The following is a 21778-nucleotide window of genomic DNA, read 5'->3' on the forward strand; positions in this document are numbered from 1 at the left end:
ATTTACTATGATATATTTTTATCATTATTTTAGTGTGTATTCCTTCTACTTATAAAAAATAGTTAACTAAAACAGCCTCAGGCAGGTCCTTCAGGAAGTATTCCAAAAGAAGGCATTGTTGTCATAGATGACAGCTCCATACATGTTATTACCCCTGAAGACGTTCCAGTGGGAGAGGATATGGAAGTGGAAGACAGCGATATTGATGATCCTAGGCCTAAACTAATATGTATGTTTGTCTCTTAATTTTTAATAGTCTGAAAAGAAAAAAGTTAACAAAAAATTTTACAAAGGACAAAGCTGGAGGCATCACGCTACCTGACTTCAAACTATACTACAAGGCTACAGTAACCAAAACAGCATGGTAATGTTACCAAAACAGATATATAGACCAATGGAACAGAACAGAGGCCTCAGAAATAATGCCACACATCTACAACCATCTGATCTTTGACAAACCTGACAAAAGCAAGCAATGGGGAAAGGATTCCTATTTAATAAATATGTTGGGAAAACTGGCTAGCCATATGCAGAAAACTGAAACTGGACCCCTTTCTTACACCTTATACAAAAATTAACTCAAGATGGATTAAAGACTTAAACATAAGAACTAAAACCATGAAAACCCTAGAAGAAAACCTAGGCAATACCATTCAGGACATAGGCATGGGCAAAGACTTCATGACTAAAACACCAAAAGCATTGGCAACAAAAGCAGAAATTGACAAATGGAATCTAATTAAACTAAAGAGCTTCCACACAGCAAAAGAAACTATCATCAGAGTGAACAGGCAACCTACAGAATGCAAGAACATTTTTGCGATCTATCCATCTGACAGAGGGCTAATATCCAGAATCTACAAGGAACTTAAACAAATTTACAAGAAAAAAACAACCCCATCAAAAAGTGGGTGAAGCATATGAACAGACACTTCTCAAAAGAAGACATTTATGTGGCCAACAAACATATGAAAAAAGCTCATAATCACTGGTCATTAGAGAAATCCAAATCAAAACCACAGTGACTTAAGTGATTTCTGGGAATTGCTAAGTAGAACTGCAGAAGAAAAGGAGGTTAACAAAATTAGTAAAAAGAGACCAGGCATGGTGGTTCACGCCTGTAATCCCAGCACTTTGGGGGCATGGTGGTTCACGCCTGTAATCCCAGCACTTTGGGAGGCTGAGGCAGGCTGATCACCTGAGGTCAAGAGTTCGAGACCAGCCTGGCCAACTTGGAGAAACCTCGTCTCTACTAAAAGTACAAAAATTAGCTGGGCGTGGTGGCATGCATCTGTAGTCCCAGCTACTTGGGAGGCTGAGGCAGGAGAATTGCTTGAACCTGGGAGGTGGAGGTCACAGTGAGCTGAGATTGTGCCATTGCACTAAAGCGTGGGCGACAGAGTGAGACTCTGTCTCAAAAAAAAAAAAAAAAAAAAAAAAAACTAGTAAAAAGAGAAATAGCAAGGTTTCTCAGAATTTGAAGAGCCAATATATTGGCAATAAGAAAGTGAGATGGCTGGACATGGTGGCTCACGCCTATAATCCTAGCATTTTGGGAGGCCGAGGCGGGTGAATCACTTGAGTCCAGGAATTCCAGACCATCCTGGGCCACATGGCTAGACCTTGTCTTTACAAAAATAGCCAGATGAGGTGGCTTGTACCTGTGGTCCCAGCTATGCAGGAGGCTGAGGTGGGAGGATTGCCTGTGCCCAGGAGGTTGAGGCTGCAGTAAGCTGTGATTGCACCACCGTATTCTAGCTGCAGTAAGCTGTGATTGCACCACTGCACTCTAGCCTAGCCTAAGTGACAGAGCGAGACTCCGTCCCAAAAAAAAAAAAAGACAATTGGTTTTATATTTTAGAGATGGTGTAGTTTCAGGGTAGTATTTCCTAATGGGCCAGGGAAGGGTAGTGAACCATTGTAGTTTAGAAAAACATTTTCAGTGATATAATAGCTGTGATTTGGTTTTAGTCTCAGTATTTGATGTATTTTGAAATTTCAAATAACTTTAAAGAAGGAGTCTTTATTTGTTATCTGTTAGTGGAAGACAAAATTTTAAACAACTTGAAAACACCGGAATTGGGAAAGATAGCAAAGAAATGAATTGCCAGTTAAATTTAATTTGCGGAAGAGCTTTGTTTAACTTGCATAGTGTTTTTTATAATTTTGAATTTGAATGCCAGTAAGCCCTATGTACACTCAGCTTTATTCATATTATTACCAACATAACTCCTGAAGGCACATGAATTTGTAAAACTTGGCTTAGTATCTACCAAGAGAGTAGGATGTTGGCTGGGGTCATCTTAGGAATATGGAATTCTTCTGGCATAGTGGGAGAAAATGGCTTGGGAGAGAGACTGCTTAGTGCCACAGTCCTCAATGAATATACAAGAGTGACACGGAGGTAGGAAATGACAGTGATGATGATGAAGGAGTATTGGAATAACTGGATGGAATGAATCTCCAAAAAGAGTGATTTTGATATGAGAATGAATGAATAATATAGCCAGTAAGATTCAGGTATTATGACATTATGCTTCCATATTGCCAGAATCTCTAAAGGGAAGTATTGTTCAATCTCAATTTTTCTTTTCATTTCTAGAGCTAACCACTGTTACTAGTTTGGTATTCTATACATGTTCCTTAATGGTTAATATTGCCATTGGTTAGAAATGTTGAGTCTTGCTGGGCGCAGTGGCTCATGCCTGTACTCCCAGCACTTTGGGAGGCTGAGGCGGGTGGATCACCTGAGAGGTCAGGAGTTCAAGACCAGCCTGGCCAACATGGTGAAAACCCATCAGTACTATAAATACAAAAAAATTAGCTGGGCGTGGTGGTGAGCACCTGTAATCCCAGCTACTTGGGAGGCTGAGGCAGGAGAATAACTTAAACCTGGGAGGTAGAGGTTGCAGTGAGCCAAGATTGCACCATGGCACTCCAGCCTGGGCAACAAGAGGGAAACTCCATCTAAAAAAGAAAGAAAGAAATGTGACTCTTCGCTACAGTGTTAGATTGGCAACTAGTCTCATCAATGGCTTAGTTACATGTTAGAAATCCCCTCTCCCAGTTTCTGCCTATACAGAATTCCATTCATGTTTCCTTTCCTTTTTTATTGTTTGCCTGCCTATTACTAATCTTGCCTCATTTACTACAGTTCTTTTTATAGTTGGCCAAATATTTAGGTTGAACCATATGAAATTCATGTTTTAAAAGCTCTTTAGACATAGGGAATTACATATTTCCGTATTTTTATATTGGTGTCAGTGAAACCAAAACTCCAGAAAGTTACATAGAACATAATCACCTGACTCCATAGGGCCTCAAAAAAGGCTTTTTTTTAGTGGTGTGGAAATGGATAATTTGCAGTATGTTTAAAGTGTGTAACTATTACCGTAATCTAATATTCTAACATTTCTATCATTGGAAAAAGTTCTCTCTTGCCTGTTCATTCATGGTCAATCCTTCCATCCCAAACTCCATGCAACCACTGATTTTTCTATTTCTGTAGTCTTTACTAGAAATTTCATATAAATGGAATCATAAAATATCTTGACTTATGTCTCTGGCTTTTACTTTTCATAATATTTTTGAGGTCCATCCATATTGTTTCATATGTCAGTAATTCATTTTAAAAATTGTTGAGTAGTATTCCATTGTGTGGATATAGTACCACCTTTTATTTATCTCTTCACTAGTTGCTCAACATTTGAGTTGTTTCCAGTTTTTGGCAGTGAACATTCACTTACAAGTCTTTGTGTGGACATGTTTTTATTTTTGTTGGGTAGACCCCAGGAATGGAATTTCTGGGTGTGTTTAACTTTTTAAGTAGTTGTCAAACTGTTCCCCAAAGTGGTTGGAAACAGTTTTACATTTTTACTGGTAAAGTGTGATGGTTCTAATTCCGCCACATACTCATTGAAACTTGATATTGTTAGTCTTTTTTATCTTAGTCATTTTAGCAGAAGTGTAGTGGTTTCTTACTGTGTTTTTAAAAAATTTTTTATTTGTTTCTTGTTGAGGTAAAATATATATCTATAATTTACCATCTTTACCATTTTTAAGTGTATAGTTCAGTGGTAATAAATACATGAATATTATTTTCTTTCCCCTTCATCCATCCCATTCCTTCCTGGCCTCTGGTAACCACCAGTCTACTCTCTATCTTCATGAGATCTACTGTTTTTAGCTTCGAAATATAAGTGAGAACATGTGAAATTTGTCTTTCTGTGCTTGGCTTATTTCACTTAGCATAATGGCCTCAGGTTCCATCCATGTTGGTGCAAATTACAGGATTTCATTCTTTTCCATGGCTGAATAATATTCCATTATGTATATAAACCATGTTTTTAAAATCCATTCATCCATTGATGGGTACTTAGGTTGAGTCCATATCTTGACTATTGGGTACAATGTTGCAATAAACATGGGAATGCAGATGTTTCTTGGATATACTGATTTCCTTTCTTTTGTATATATATATATCTAATAGTGGAATTGCTGGATCATATGGTAGTTCTTTTTTTAAAAAAAAATGTTTAAAATAATCCCAAAGGATTATAAAGCATTCTTCTATAAAGACACATTCACACGTATGCTTATTGCGGCACTATTCACAATAGCAAAGACCAGGACCCAACCCAAATGCCCATCAGTGATAGACTGGATAAAGAAAATGTGGCACATATACACCATGAAATACTATGCAGTCATAAAAAAGAATGAGTTCATGTCCTTTGCAGGGACATGAATGAAGCTGGAAACCAGCATTCTCAGCAAACTAACACAGGAACAGAAAACCAAACACTGCATGTCCTCACTCATAAGTGGGAGTTGAACAATAAGAACACATGGACACAGAGGAACATCACACACTGGGGTCTATTGGGGGATGGGGGCAAGGAGAGGGATAGCATTAGGGCAAATACCTAATGCATGCAGGGCTTAAAACCTAGATGACAGGTTGATTGGTGCAGCAAACCACCATAGCACATGTATACCTATATAATAATCCTGCACATTCTGCACATGTAGCCCAGAACTTAAAGTATAATAATTTTTTTAAAAGTTTTGTGGGTATATAGTACATATATGTATTTATTGGGTACATGGGATTTTTGATACTGGCATGCAATGTGTAATAATCATGTCATGGAAAATGGGGTATCCATCCCCTCAAGCATTTATCCTTTGTGTTGCAAACAATCCGATTATACTCTTTTATCATGTACAGTAATAAATGTAGAATTAAATTATGGACTATAGTCACCTTATTGTGCTATCAAATACTAGGTCTTTTTCTTGCTAAATTTTTTTGTACCCATTAACCACCCACCTTCTCTTAACACCCCTACTACCCTCGTATGGTAGTTCTATTTTTAGTTTTTTAAGAACCTCCATACTGTTCTCCATAGTGGCTATAATTATTTACATTTCCACCAGCAGTGTGTGAGAGTTCCCCTTTGTCCACATCTTTGCTTGCATTTGTTATTGCATGCCATTCTGATACCAACTATTTTAACTGGAGTGAGATGATACTGCATTGTGATTTTGATTTGCATTTCTCTGGTGATTTGTGATGTTGAGCATTTTTTCATGTACTTGTTGGTCATTCGTATGTTTTCTTTTAAGAAATATCCATTCAGATCTTGCCCATTGTAAAATCAGATTATTTATTTTTGGTTTTTTGCTATTGAGTTGTTTGAGCTCCTTACATATTCTGGTTATTAATCTCTTGTCAGATGGATAGTTTGCAAATATAGTCTCCCATTCTATGAGTTAGCTCTTCACTTTTGTTTTCTTTGCTTTGTGGAAGTGTTTTAGCTTAATGTAATCTCAGTTGTCTATTTTTGCTTTGGTTGTCTGTACTTCTTTTTTTCCTTTTTTTAAAATTATACTTTAAGTTCTAGGGTACATGTGCACAACATGCAGGTTTGTTACATGTGCCATGTTGGTGTGCCGCACCCGTTAACTCATCATTTACATTAGGTATATCTCCTAATGCTATCCCAGCCCCTCTCCCCACCCCATGACAGGCCCCGGTGTGTGATGTTCCCCACCCTGTGTGCAAGTGTTCTCATTGTTCAGTTCCCACCTATGAGTGAGAACATGCGGTGTTTGGTTTTCTGTCCTTGTGATATTTGCTCAGAATGATGGTTTCCAGCTTCATCTGTGTCCCTGCAAAGGGCATGAACTCATCCTTTTTTATGGCTGCATAGTATTCCATGGTGTATTCTTGCCACATTATCTTCATCCAGTCTATCACTGATGGACATTTGGGTTGGTTCCAAGTCTTTGCTATTCTGTATAGTGCCGCAATAAACATATATGTGCATGTGTCTTTATAGTAGCATGATTTATATTCCTTTGGGTATATATCCAGTAATGGGATCGCTGGGTCAAATGGTATTTCTAGTTCTAGATCCCTGAGGAATTGCCACACTGTCTTCCACAATGGTTGAACTAGTTTACACTCCCACCAACAGCGTAAAAGCGTTCCTATTTCTCAATATCCTCTCCAGCATCTGTGGTTTCCTAACCTTTTAATGATCATCATTCTAACTGATATGAGATGCTATCTCACTGTGGTTTCGATTTGCATTTATCTGATGACCAGTGATGATGAGCATTTTTTCATGTGTCTGCTGGCTGCATAAATGTCTTATTTTGAGAAGTGTCTGTTCATATCCTTTGCCCACTTTTTGATGGGGTTGTTTGATTTTTTCTTGTAAATTTAAGTTCTTTGTAGATTCTAGATATTAGCCTTTTGTCAGATGGGTAGATTGTAAAAATTTTCTCCCATTCTGTAGGTTGCCTGTTCACTCAGGGTAGTTTCTTTTGCTGTGCAGAAGCTCTTTAGTTTAATTAGATCCCATTTGTCAATTTTGGCTTTTGTTGCCATTGCTTTTGGTATTTTAGTCATGAAATCCTTGTCCATGCCTATGTCCTGAATGGTATTGCCTAGGTTTTCTTCTAGGGTTTTTTATGATTTTAGGTCTAACATTTAAGTTTTTTATCCATCTTGAATTAATTTTTGTATAAGGTGTAAGGAAGGGAGTCTCGCTCTGTCGCCCAGGCTGGAGTGCAGTGGCGCCATCTCGGCTCACTGCACTCCAGAAGCTCCACCTTCTGGGTTCATGCCATTCTCCTGCCCCAGCCTCCCAAGTAGCTGGGACTACAGGCGCCTGCCACCACACCGGCTAATTTTTTGTGTTTTTAGTAGAGACGGAGTTTCACTGTGTTAGCCAGAATAGTCTTGATCTCCTGACCTCATGATCCACCCGCCTCGGCCTCCCAAAGTGTTGGGATTACAGGCGTGAGCCACCATGCCTGGCCTTGTTGTGCTTTTGAGGTCTTACACACAAAAAATCTTTCCCAGACCAGTGTCCTGAAGAGTTTCCCCAATGTTTAATTTGAGGTCTTATACTTAAGTTTTTAATCCGTTTTGATTTGATTTTTGTGTATTGTGAGAGATTGGGGTCTAGTTTCATTCTTCCACATATCCAGCTTTCCCAGCACCATTTATTAAAAAGACTGTCCTTTCCCCAAAATATGTTCTTGGCACCTTTGTCAAAGATGAGTTGGTCGTAATACATGGACTTATATCTGGGTGTGTTCCATTGGTCTATGTATCTGTATTGATGCCAGTACCATGCTGTTTGGGTTACTATAGCTGTGTGGTATATTTTGAAGTCAGGTAATGTGATGCTTCCAGCTTTGTTCTTTTTGCTTAGGATTAGTTTGCTATTTGGAATCTTTTGTGGTTTCATATAAAGTTTAGTATTATTTTTTCTGTTTCTCTGTGAATGTCATTGGTATTTTGATAAGGATTGCATTGAATCTCAAAATTACTTTGGGTAGTATTGTCATTTTAACAATATTCTTCCAGTACGTGAGCATGGAATACCTTGCCATTTTTTGGTGACCTCTTCTATTTTTTTCATCAGAGTTTTATGGTCTTCCTTGCCTAGATCTTTCACTTCTTTGGTTAGATTGATTCCTAGTTTTTTTGGTTTTATTTTTTTGTAACCAATGTAAATGGGATTGCTTTTTTGATTTCTTTTTCAGATTGTTATTTGACATATATAAATGTTATTGACATTGTATGTTGGTTTTTGTATCCTGCAACTTTACTGAATTTTTTTTTATCACTTCTAATAGTTTTTTAGTGGCGTATTTAGGGTTTTTTTGATGTAAGATCATGTCATCTGAGAACAAGGTTAATATGACTTCTTCCTTTCCGATTTGGATACTCTTTCTTTCTCTTGCTTAATTGCTGTGGCCAGGACTTCCAGTATTATGTTGAATAATAGTGGGAAAGTGGGCATCCTCGTCTTGTTCCAGTCTTTAGAGGAAAGGCCTTCAATTTTTCCCTGTTGGCTTTTATTATTTTGCAGTATGTTCCTCCTATACCTGTTTTGATGAGGGTTTTTTGTTGTTGTTGTTGTTGTTATAAAGGATGTTGAATCTTATTGAATGCTTTTCTGGCATCTATTGAAATAATTATATGGTTTTTGTTCTTGATTCTGTTAATGTGATGTATCATGTTTATTGATACATCTTTTCATCCCTGGGATGAATCCCACTAGATCATGACAGGTGATCTTTTTAATGTGTTGCTGAATTTATTATATCAATAAATCAAAGTATATTGGCCTGTAGTTTTTTTTTTTTTTTGTTGGTTCCTTATATGGTTTTGGCATCAGGGTAATGCTGGCCTCTTTGAATGAGTTTAGAAGCATTCCCTCCTTTTCAATGTTTTTAAAGAGTTTGAGTAGGATTAGTTTTCTGTAAATTTTTGGTAGTATACAGCAGTGAATCCATCAGGTCTTGGGCACTTCTTTGATGGGAAACTTTTTACTATGGCTTTGATCTTGTTATTCTTTACTGGTTTGTTGAGGTCTTCTATTTCTTCATGGTTCAATCATGGTAGGTTGTATGTGTCCAGGAATCTAACCATTTTTTCTAGGTTTTCGTATTTGTTTTGTATATAGTAGTATATAATATTATTTAATGATTCTTTGTATTTCTAAGGTTTCAGTTGTTATATCTCTTTTTTCATGTCTAATTTTTTTATTTGGATCTCTCTTAGTCTAGCTAAAGGTTTGTTGATTTTGTTTATCTTTTCAAAAAATCAGTTTTTCACTTCATCGATCTTCTGTGGTTTTTGTTTTTGTTTTTTTGAGACAGGGTCTTGCTCTGTCACGCCGTCTAGAGTACAGTGGCGTGATCACAGCTCACTGCAGCCTTGACCTCCTATGCTCAAGTGATACTCCCACATCAGCCCTTCAAGTAGCTGGGACTATAGGCACGTGCCACCACATCTGTCTAATTATTGCATTTTTTGTACAGATGGGGTTTCACCATGTTGGCCAGGGTGGTCTTGAGCTCCTGGACTCAAGTGATCTGCCTGCCTTGGCCTCCCAAAGTGCTAGGATTACAGGTATGAGCCACCATGCCTGGCCTCTTCTGTATTTTTTAAAATTTCAATTTCATTTATTTCTGCTTTGATCTTTATTTCCCTTCTTCTGCTAATTTTGGGTTTGGTTTATTCTTGATTTTTTTTCTTTTCTTTTCTTTTCTTTTTTTTTTTTTGACAGAGTCTCACTCTGTCACCCAGGCTGGAGTGCAATGGCATGATTTTGGCTCACTGCAACCTCCACCTCCTGGGTTGAAGCAATTCTCCCACCTCAGCCTCCCGAGTAGCTGGGACTACAGGTGTGTGCCACCACGCTGGCTAATTTTTGTATTTTTAGTAGAAATGGGGTTTCACCATGTTGGCCAGACTGCTCTTGAACTCCTGACCTCAAGTGATCCACCCATCTTGGCCTCCCAAAGTGCTGGGATTACAGGCGTGAGCCACCATGCCCAGACTGTTCTTGATTTTCTAGTTCCTCAAGGTGCATCATTAGATTATTTGAACTCTTTCTACTTTTCTAGAATGGGAATTTATTGCTGTAACCTTCCCTCTCAGTACTGCTTTTGCTCTGTCTCATAGATTTTGGTATGTTGTATTCCCACGTTCATTTGTTTCAATAAATTTTTAAATTTTCTTCTTAATTTCTTCATTGACCCATTGGTGATTGAAGAGCATGTTATTTAATTTCTATGTATTTGTGTATTTTCCAAATTCCTTTTGTTATTGATTTCTAGTTTTATTCCATATGGTCAGAAAAGATACTTGACGTGATTTGTATTTTTCTGAATTTGTTTAGACTTGTTTTGTAGCCTAAGATATGGTCTGTTCTGGAAAATGTTTCATGTGCTGGTGAAAATAATGTATATTCTGTAGCAATAGGGTGAAATGTTCCGTAACTGTCAGTTAGGCCTATTAGATCTAGTACGTAGTTTAATTTTATTCTTTGTTGATTTTCTGTCTAGATGATTTGTCTATTACTAGAGTGGCATGTTAAAGTCCCCTACTATTATTGTATTGTAGTTTATCTATGAACCCAACACTGGACCCCCCCCCCCATGTATATAAAGCAAGCGCTAACTTTATATAGTTGGGGGCTCCAGTGTTGGGTTCATAGGTATTCAAAATTGTTATATCTTCTTGCTGAATTGCCACCTTTATCATTATATAGTGACCCTCTTGGTCTTTTTTTAGTCTTTGATTTGTAGTCTATTTTATCTGATATAAGTATAGACACTCCTGATCTTTTTTAGTTTTCAGTTACATGGAATATCTTTCACTTTCAGTGTCAGTCTATGTGTATCTTTATAAGTGAAACGGATTCCTTGAAGGCAGCATATAGTTGGGTCTTATTTCTTTATCCATTAAGCCACACTATGCCTTTTAATTGGACAATTGAGACCATTTATATTCAGTGTGATTATAAAGAAGTATGGACTTAATGCTACCATTTTATTGCTTGTTTCCTCCTTGTTTTGAGACTTCTCTTATCCTTTCTTTGTTTCTTATTTTCTTCCTTTGTAGTTAAGTGATTATCTCTGGTAGTATATTTTAATTTATTGATGTTTATTTTTAATGAATATATTATAGGTTTCATACTATCATTACCATGATTCTTGCAAAAAACATCTTATAAATATAACAAATTATTGCACTCCAGCCTGGGCAATAGAGTGAGACTCAGTCTCATATATATATATAAAACAGATTAATTTAAAGAGATGACACTTATCTTAGATCACAGACAAAAGAATGGAAACAAAGGCAAAAATAGTTCTACACTTTAACTTCATCTCCCAACATTTTCACTTTTAGTTGTCAACTGATATATTTTTATATTACCTATTTCTTAACAGGTTGCTATAGCTATTATTGTTTTTGATAAACTTGTCTTGGAGGCTTCATACTGGAGATGTGAATGGATTATATACCATAAATACAGTAATAGATTATTCTGTGTTTGTCTGTATACTTAATTTTACCAATGGTTTTTATACCTTGAACATTTTTTCTTTTGCACACCAGTGTTTTGTATTTTCTTCCAGATTGAAGAACTCCCTTTAGCATTTTTTGCAAGGTGGGTCTGGTGGTGGTGAATTTTCTCAGCTTTCATTTGTCTGGGAAAGACTTTATCTCTACTTCTTATTTAAATAACAGTTTTTTTCTGGATACAAAATACTTGGATGGCAGGGCTTTTTTTCCCTTTGGGCACTTTGAAAATGCCATTCCACTGCCTCCTGCCTGCATGGTTTCATTGAGAAGTCTGTTTCCAGATGAATTGGGGCCTCTTTATATGTTATTTGCTTCTTTTCTGTAGCTGATTTTAGGGTATTCTCTTTGTCATTGACCTTTGTGAGTTTGATTATTATATGTCATATATGGATTGAATCTGTTTGGTGGTCTAAGACCTTCCTGTACATGGATATTTATATCTTTCTCAAGTGTTGGGAAGTTTTCTGTTGTTATTTCTTTGAATAAGTTATTTATCCCTTGTTCTTGACCTGCTCCCTCTTAAACACAGGAATTCTTACATTTGATCTTTTGAGGTACTCTTCTATATCTTATAGGCAGTCTTTGTTCTCTTTTGTTCTTTTGTCTTTTTTCTCCACTGAATGTGTATTTTCAAACAACTGATCTTCAAGCAGAATTTCTGTACATCAACATTGTTCAAGCTGAGGGCCAAATCAAGAATGCAGTCCCATTTATAATAGCTGCAAAAAGAATAAAATATGTAAGAATACAGCTAACTCAGAAGGTTAAAAAAAGTCTCTACAATGAAAACTACAAAACATTACTGAAAAAAATCAGAGACAACACAAACAAATGGAAAAACATTCCATGCTCATGGATAGGAAGAATTAATAGTGTTAAAATGGCCATGCTACCCAAAGCAATTTACAGATTCGATGCTATTCTTGTCAAACTACCAACATCATTTTTCACAGACTTAGAAAAAAACTATTTTAAAATTTATATGGAACCAAAAAAGAACTGAAAAGTTAAAGCAATCTTAAGCAAAAACAACAAAGTCGGAGTCATCACATTACCTGACTTCAAACTATACCATAAGGCTACTGTAACCAAAACAACATGGTACAGCACAAAAACAGACACATAGACCAATGGAACAGAATAGAGAATCCAGAAATAAAGCTGCACCCCCACCATGTGATGTTTGACAAAGTAAACAAAAATAAGCAATGAGGCAAAAGGCTTCCTATTCAATAAATAGTGCTTGGAATAACTGGCTATCCATATGCAGAAAATGAAACGACCTATCACCATATAAAAAAATTAAGGTGGATTAAGGTCCTCAAATGTAATTTCAACAAAAACAAAAATTGACAAGTGGAACCTAATTAAACTGAAGAGCTTCTGCACAACAAAAGAAACTATCAAGGGAATAAACAGATGACCTATAGAATGAGAGAAAATATTTGCAAAGTATGCATCTGACAAAGACCTAATATCCACACCCTATAAAGAACTTAAAACAAATAACCCCATTAAAAAGTGGGCAAAGGGGCCAGGTGCGGTGGCTCAAGCCTGTAATCCCAGCACTTTGGAAGGCCGAGACGGGTGGATCATGAGGTCAGGAGATCGAGACCATCCTGGCTAATACGGTGAAACCCCGTCTCTACTAAAAAATACAAAAAACTAGCCGGGCGAGGTGGCAGGCAGGCGCCTGTAGTCCCAGCTACTTGGGAGGCTGAGGCAGGAGAATGGAGTAAACCCGGGGGGCGGGGCTTGCAGTGAACTGAAATCTGGCCACTGCACTCCAGCCTGGGCGACAGAGCGAGACTCTGTCTCAGAAAAAAAAAAAAGTGGGCAAAGGACATGAACACTTTTCAAAAGAAGACATACATGTAGCCAAGGAGCATATGCAAAAAAGGCTCAATATCACTGATCATTAGGGAAATGCAAATCAAATCTACAATGAGATACCATCTCATACCAGTCAGAATGTCTATTAAAAAGTAAAAAAATAACAGATGCTGGCAAGGTTATGGAGAAAAAGGAACGCTTATATGTCTATATTTACATCAATATAACTCTGTAATGATTACTATAGCTTTATATAAGTTTGAAAATCAATTACTGTGTGATGGTTAATACTGAATGTCAACTCAATTGGATTGAAGGATACAAAGTATTGATCCTGGGTGTGTCTGTGAGGGTGTTGCCAAAGGGGATTAACATTTGAGTCAGTGGACTAGGAAAGGCAGACCACCCACCCTTAATCTGGGTGGGCACAATCTAATCAGCTGCCAGTGTGGCTAGAATATAAGCAGGCAGAAAAATCTGAAAAGAGAGACTGGCCTAGCGTCCCAGCTTACATCTTTTTTTTTTTGAAATGGAGTCTCACTGTGTCACCCAGACTGGAGTACAGTGTTGCGATCTCAGCTCACTGCAACTTCCACATCCTGGGTTCAAGCCATCTTTCTGCCTCATCCTCCTGAGTAGATAGGACTACATGCTGGCTAATTTTTGTATTTTTAGTATGGCCAGGCTGGTCTCAAACTCCTGATCTCAGGTGATTCACCCCCCTCAGCCTCCCAAAGTGCTGGGATCACAGGTGTGAGCCACCGCACCTGGCCCCAGCCTACATTTTTCCCCATGCTGGATGCCCTCAAACATTGGACTCCAAGTTCTTCAGTTTCGGAACTCAGACTGGCTCTCCTTGCTCCTCAGCCTGCAGACGGCCTATTGTGGGACCTTGTGGTCCTGTGAGGTAATACTTAATAAACTCTCCTTTATATATATATCTATTCCATTAGTTCTGTCCCTCTAGAGAACCCTAATACACACTGTAGGTACTCCATTTTAAAATCTTTTTCTTGAAAATTTCATATATTCTGTGTCCTTTAAATTTCCAAATAAGGTTTGAAATCAATTGTCAATTTTACAAAACATCTGCTTAGATTTTTGAGAGAGATTGTGTTGAATCATTTAGGCAGAAATGCCATCTTAAAAATACTGAATTATCCAAGCATTGAACATGGTGTATCTCTCCATTTAATAGGTTTCATTTAATTTCTCTCAGCAATATTTTGTAGTCCCCAGTGTACAGGTCTTGTGCTTCTTTATTTTTACTACTTATTCCTAAGTATTTTATACCTTTTGATACTATTATACAATAATTATTTTCTTAATTTTATTTTCACTGTTCATAGCTAACTTTAAAAGTTTAAAGCTAACTTAAAAATATCTGTTTAGATCTTTCCCATTTTAAAATTGAGTTGCTTTCTTATGGTTGACTTTTTAAAATATTTAAACAGTCCTTTGTCCAATATGTTATTTGCAAATATTTTCTCCCAGTGTGTGGGTTGCCTTCTCATTCTCATGATCCATGGAGTATTTTAAAACGTGCTGTTTTACTTTCACATATTAGGGAGTTTCCTAGATTTCCTTTTTTTGGTGATTTCTACTTTAATTCTGTTGTGGTTAGAGATTATACTTTAGTTTTAATGATATCTTTGTTGAGATATCATTTATATATCATAAGTGTACATTTCAGCTCTTAGGATATTCACAAAGTTGTGCATCACTTCAAAAAGAAACCCTATATTCATTAGCAGTCACTCTCCCAGCTGGTGGCAACTACTAAATCTACTTTCTGTCCCTACGGATGTACCTGTTCTGGATATTTCATATGAATGACATCTTTTGGTTGCTTAATGGATATTTGCATATCTTTATTAGATATATGTCTGTTCAAATTGTTTTCCTACTTTTTAATTGGTTATCTGATTTTTTTTATAGATGAATTTTGTGTGTGTGTGTTTTTTTATTTTTTTGTTTGTTTTACTTTTCTGATAGTATCCTTTGAAGAATAAATGTTTTAAATTTTGATGGAGTCCAGTTGATTTTCTTTTTTCTTCTTTTGGTCATTTGCATATTGGTGTCATAGCTAAGAAGCCATTGCTTAATTTGGAGAATGTACTTTGTATGATTTTATGCCTTTTTAATGTGTTAAGAGTAGGTCCATGGCTCAGCATATAGTCTAAAATGGAAATGTTCTATGTACTCTTGAAATAATATACATTCTGCTGTTTTAGGGAAATGTTCTATAAATTTCAGTTTGGTCATATTGTTTCATAGTGTTGTTTAAATATTACATATCCCTACCAGTTTTCTATCAATTTCTGGGAAAAGAGTATTAAAAATTCTAACTACAATTGCTCCAGTATCTTTTTCTGTGTCAGTTTTTGCTTTGTATATTTTCAGCCTCTGTTGTTAGGTATCTACACATTTATACTTGCTATATATTCCTTCTGCTATTAATTTATCCATTCTACCTCTCTCATGGTTACTGATTACATGGCACTTTTTCCAACCGTTTATTTTCAGTATGTTTGTTTTTCTTAATTTAAATAGTCTTTTTTGGAGAGTGTACTATTGGATATTGCTTTTATCTACTTTGACAGTTTTGACTTTTGATTGTTTAGTTCACTCACATGTAATGTAATTTTTGGTATGACAGATTTGTTTTTTTTTTATTTTGCCATTTGCTTTCTATATTTCTCATGTATTTTTGTTGTTCCTCTGTTCCTCCTTTGGTGTTTTCTTTGTGTTAAAAAAAAGTATACCTTTTTATTTCCTCTTTTTTTTAAGCTATTTAAGAATTTTTTCTTTTAGAGATAATAGTATATATCTTTAGTGTATTACAATCTATTTCAACTTGGTATCGACTTAAAATGTAACAACTTTGCTGCCCATTTTCTTTGTGCTATTATTTTCACATATATTACATCTAAATATGTTATAAACACAATAATGCAGTATTATAATTATTCCTTTAAACAATCTTACACTCTTAGAAATGCAAGAAAAAAAATTCATATATAGAGTCTTCTATATTTATCCACATTACTACTATTTCTGTTCCTCTTCATTTTTTCTTGTGGATTCCAGTTACCATTTCCTTTCAGCTTTAGCATTCTCAGTATGGCAAGTCTACTATCTGAAAATTCTGTTAGTATTTATGTGGGGAAATTTTTATTTCACCTTCACTTTTTGAGCTTTATTGAGATAAAATTCACATACCATACAATTCACCCATTTAACATATATAATTTAATGTTTTTTCATATCTCTATAGGTATGTAAAATTATCACCACAGTCAATTTTAGAACATTTTTACACCTTATAAAGAACCCTCATACCCTCTGCTCTTTTTTTGTCACTGTTTTAAGGTAGAAGGTCATGTTACTGATTTGAGATCTTCTTTCTATTTTAAAACATTTTATTTTGAAATGGGGTCTTTCAGTGTTGCGCAGGCTGGTCTTGAACTACTGGCCTCAAGCAGTCTTCCCACCTTAGCCTCTGAAAGTATTGGGATTATAGCCATGAGCCACTGTGTCTGGCCTCCTCTTTCTCAATATAGGTATTTTCCTCTAAGCACTGCTTTAGCTGAACCCCATAATTTGTTATATAGTGTGTCTTCCTTTTATTTCATCTCAGTTTTTTATTTTCCTTCTATATTAAACCCATTAATTATTTTAGAGTGTGTTGTTAATTTCCACATATTGTGGGTTTTTAAAATAACTTTCTTGTTACTGATTTCTAATTTATTCCATTGTGGTTGGAGAACATACTTTGTGTTGTTTCTGTCCTTTTAAATTTATTGAAGTTGTTTTTTTCCCTTTATGGTGTAGCATATGGTCTAATCTGGAGAATGTTTTATGTAGACTTGAGAAGAGTATATAATCTGCCTTTGTTTGATAGAGTGTTCTGTAGATGTCTGTTACATCTAGTTCATTTATAATGTTGTTTAAGTCTTCCATTTCCTTATTGATCTTTTGCCTCATTGTTCTCTCCATCATTGAAGGTGGGATATCAAAGTCTCCAACTGTTGTTGTACAGTTATCTGTTTCTCCATTTCTGTCTCTTTTTCCTTAATGTATTATGGTGCTCTGTTGTTAGTTGTATATATATTTATAGATGTTGTATATTCTTTTATTTTCTTTTTTTTTTTTTTGTGACAGAGTCTCACTCTGTCACCCAGGCTGGAATGCAGTGGTGCAGTCTTGGCTACTGGGTTCCTTTTGCCTCAGCCTCCTGAGTCACCAGGACTACAGGCATGCACCACCATGTCTGGCTAATTTTTGTCTTTTTAGTAGAGATGGAGTTTCACAATGTTGGCCAGGCTGGTCTTGAACTCCTGACCTCAAGTGATCTGCCCGCCTCAGCCTCCCAAATTGCTGGGATTACAGACATGAGCCACTGTGCCCAACCTATAGATGTTATATCTTCCTGATTGATTGACCCTGTTATTCTTATAAGGTATCCCTCTTTATCTCTAGTAACTTTTTTTATTTAAAGTCTCATATTACCATAGCCACTAAAGTTTTCCTGTTGTTGCTGTTTGCATTATACATCTTTTTCCAGCTTTTAGTTTTAATCTATTTGTGTCCTTGAATCTAAAGTCTGTCTTCTATAGACAACATATAATTGGATTTTTAAAAAATCTAGTCTGACAGCTGCTGCCTTTTGATTGGATTGTTTAAGCTCTTCACATTTAATGTTATTGGTAGTTGGATTTATGCCTTCCATTTTACTTGTTTTCTGTGTCTACTTTTTGTTTGTTATGTGTTTCATGTCTTTTTTTGTTCCTGTTTCTTCATTAGTGCTGTCTTTTGCATTGAGTATATTTTCTAATGTGATTTATTAGACTGTTTGCATTGTTATAAAAGCATATCTGAGGCTAGGTAGTTTATAAAGAAAAGAGATTTATTTGGCTCATGGTTCTGCAGGTTGTACAAGAAGCATAGTGCCAGCATCTGCTTCTATTAAGGACCTTAGGAAGCCTCCAATCATGATAGAAGGCTAAGGGAGAGCATGCATGTCACAGAGCAAGAGAAAAAGAGCAAGAGAGAGAGAAGGTGGTGCCAGGCTCTTTTTAAAAATCAGATATTGTGGGAATGAATACAGCGAGAACTTACTTATTACTGCAAGGATGGCACCAAGCTGATCATGAGGGATCCACCTCCATGACCCAAACATCTCCAACAAAGCCCCACCTCCAACATTGAGGATCAAATTTCAACATGAGGTTTGGAGGGAACAGATACCCAAACTATATCATGCAGCATTTTTATTAATGATTTTTTCACTGAATTTTTTGAGCTTTCTTTTTCAAACTGGTTTCTCTAGGGCTTGTCATATACATTGTAACTTGTCAAAGTCAGTGTCAGATTTTTTTTTTTTTTGGTAGAGATGGGGTTTTCCCATGCTGCCCAGGCTGGTCTCGAACTCCTGGACTCAAGCAGTCCACCCACCAGCCTTCCAAAGTGCTAGGATTACAGGTGTGAGCCACTGTGCCCAGAAGCTTCAGTTTTATACTAGCTTAATACCAATAACATATAAAAATGTTACTCCTATACATCTGTATTTTCTTTCCTTTCTCATATTTTTGTTATATATACTATATCTATTAATATTACTAACCCAAGAAAACATTGTTATAATTGATTACTTTACCATCTCATCATTTTTTTAGCTCATTACAACTTTGGCCCCACCTACCTACTATATGCTGTTATTGGAAAATATTTACACCAAATGTAAATAGAAATATATTACATTTCTGTATGTTATAGGCCAAACATTACTTTCTGTTCTATAAATATTATTCTATATAATTTCTTTTTAAATCACTTGCTTTCAGCCTGATTAACTTGCTTTTATGTTTATTGTAAGGCAGTTCTGGTAGCAATATATCTTGTGAGTTTTTGTTTATCTAGTAAAGTTTTATTTTCCTTTATTTTTGAGTATTCACTTTGCTGGATTTAGGATTTATGATTAACAATTTTTAAATTTCTTTGAGTACTTTGAGTATGTTATCTCACTGCCTTCTGGCATCTGTTTCTACTGAGAAGTCAGCTGTTAATATTATTTGGGTTCCCTTGTAAGTGACCTGATATTTTTCTCTTGTTGCTTCCAAGATTTTGTCTTTGACCTTCAGCATTTTTACTATGATGTTTCTGTTTGTGGGTCTCTTTGCATTTATCCTACTTGGAGTTTTTTGAGCTTCCTGGATGTGTTGATTGTTTTTCAAGATATTTGGGAAGTTGTTAGCTATTATTTCTTTGAATATTTTTCTTTTCCTTTTTCTTTTCTTCATATGGTACTTCCATTATGAGTATGTTGGTATGCTTAATGGTATTCCGCATTTCTCTTAGGCTCTGTTCATTTTTCTTAATTATTTCTTCTCTTTGTTCTTCTGCTTGCGTAATCTGTATTGATATATCTTCAAGTTTGCTAATTCTTTCTTCTGCCAGTTCACAGCTACTGTTGAGCCCTGTGTTACTTTTCTGGGGCTCCCATAATGAGGTACCACAAAGTAGCTTAAAAAGCAAATTTTGTGGCTGGGTGCTGTGGCTCACTCTTGTAATCTCAGCGCTTCTGGAGGCTAAGGCAGGTGAATCATCTGAGTTCAGGAGTTCGAGACCAGCCTGGCCAATATGGTGAAACTAAAAGTACAAAAAAGTTAGCCGGGCATGGTGGCATATACCTGTAGTCCCAGCTACTCAAGAGGCTGAGGCAGGAGAATTGCTTGAACCCAGGAGGTGGAGGCTGCAGTGAGCTGAGATCGTGCCACTGTACTCCAGCCTGGGTGACAGAGACTCCATCTCAAAAAAAAAAAAAAAAAGACAAATTTTGTTTTATTTTGTTTTACAGTTTGGGAACCTAGAAGTCAGAAATGAAGATATTGGCAAGGTTGATCTTATGAGGGTTATGAAGGAAGGATCTGTTCTAGGCCTCTCTCCTTTGTTGTAGTTGGCTGTCTTCATGTTCACATGACATTCTTCCTGTTTGTGTGCCTGTCTCCACATTTCCCTCTTTTATAAAGACACTAGTCATATTAGATTTAGACCCACCTTGATGTTCTCATTGTATCTTAATTTCCTTTTTAAAGACTCCATCTCCAAATAAAGTTATATTTTGATGTACTAGTAGATAGAACTTCAGCAGATGAAATTTGGAAAGATACAATTCAACCCATAGCAAGCCTCTCTAGTGAATTTCTAATTTCAGTCATTGTGCTTTTTAATTCCATAATTTCCATTATATTCTTTTTTTTTTCTTTTTTTTTTGAGATAGAGTCTCGCTCTGTCGCCCATGCTGGAGTGTGGTGGCGCAATCTCAGCTCACGGCAACCTTCACCTCCCAGGTTCAAGCAATTCTCCTGCCCCAGGAAAAAAAAAAATCTGCCTGCAGATTAACCAGATGTCATATTTAAGAGAAAAATATTTCAAACTAGCCATTATAAATATGCTCACAGTACTAAAAGGACAGCATGATTGCGGAAGTAAAGCAGGGTAAGAGGACAATGTCACATCAAATAGAGAATATCCATAAAGGGAGAAATAATGAAAAGGAATACAGGCCGGGCGCAGTGGTTCATGCCTGTATCCCAGCATCCTGACATCTGGTCACTCTGCAGGCAGCTTTTTTTTTTTTTTTTTCCTTCCTGGGGTATGGGTCATACTTTTCCCATTTCTTTGCATGTCCCTTAATTTTTTTGTTGGAAACTGGGCATTCTAGATAATATGGCAACAGCTCTGTGTGCTAGTTCCCACCCACCCTCTTTCCTGGGGCTTGTTATTATTATTTACTTGTTTAGTTTTTTAGTGATGGATTGGATTATTTTAATGAAGTCTGTCCCTGCCCCCATCTCCCCCATAATGGTAAACCTCTAACGTTGCTCCTCAGGGAGGCAACTTTTCCTTGAACATCTAGTATTTCTTTGTTTGAAAACTGGACAGTTGAATATGTATGACAGCAACTCTGCATACTTTTTTCCTGTTTTGTTGTTTATATATATATACGTATATATATATATACACGTATTATATATATATATTTTTTTTTTTGACAGGTCTCGCTCTGTTCACCCAGGACTGATGCAGTGGCCACGATCTCAGCTCAACTGCCAGCTCTGCCTCCTGGCGTTCACACCATTTTCCTTGCACCTCAGCCCTCCTGGAGTAGCTGGCGACTACAGGGCGCCTGCCACTGCCCCACCTAGCTGATTTTTTTTTTTTTTTTTTTTGTATTTTTAGTAAAGACAGGGTTTCACTGTGGTCTTGATCTCCTGACCTCGTGATCCGCCCGCCTCATCCTCCCAAAGTGCTGGGACTACAGGCATGAGCCACCGCCCCTGGCCTGGCCTGTTTTTTATATTTTTTACATTACTTGCCTAGCCTACAGAATTTGTCTCCTTGTGGTGTACATTTATTGATGTCTGTGCTTTGTGTTTTATTCTCATTTTCATTTTTTAGGTTTGATTCCTAAGGACTCTTTTAGTGTCTACATATGTCAGCCAAATAATTGGGCTGAGGTTGTGCTAATAATGCACC

The 21778-nt window shown here is 36.5% G+C and overlaps 1 protein-coding gene across 1 annotated transcript in view; it reads left to right on the plus strand.

Annotated features, from left to right (window-relative positions):
- TRPC1 (transient receptor potential cation channel subfamily C member 1) overlaps positions 1–21778 on the plus strand; it is an 80651-nt gene that overhangs the window by 26181 nt on the left and 32692 nt on the right. The window contains exon 4 of the mRNA XM_017882267.1: positions 14116–14144. Within this exon, the coding sequence (XP_017737756.1) occupies positions 14116–14144 (29 nt within the window). The remainder of the gene's footprint in view (positions 1–14115; positions 14145–21778) is intronic.

Source organism: Rhinopithecus bieti, unplaced genomic scaffold, assembly GCF_001698545.2.
Source record: "Rhinopithecus bieti isolate Rb0 unplaced genomic scaffold, ASM169854v2 scaffold_12642, whole genome shotgun sequence".
NCBI classification, from domain to species: domain Eukaryota; kingdom Metazoa; phylum Chordata; class Mammalia; order Primates; family Cercopithecidae; genus Rhinopithecus; species Rhinopithecus bieti.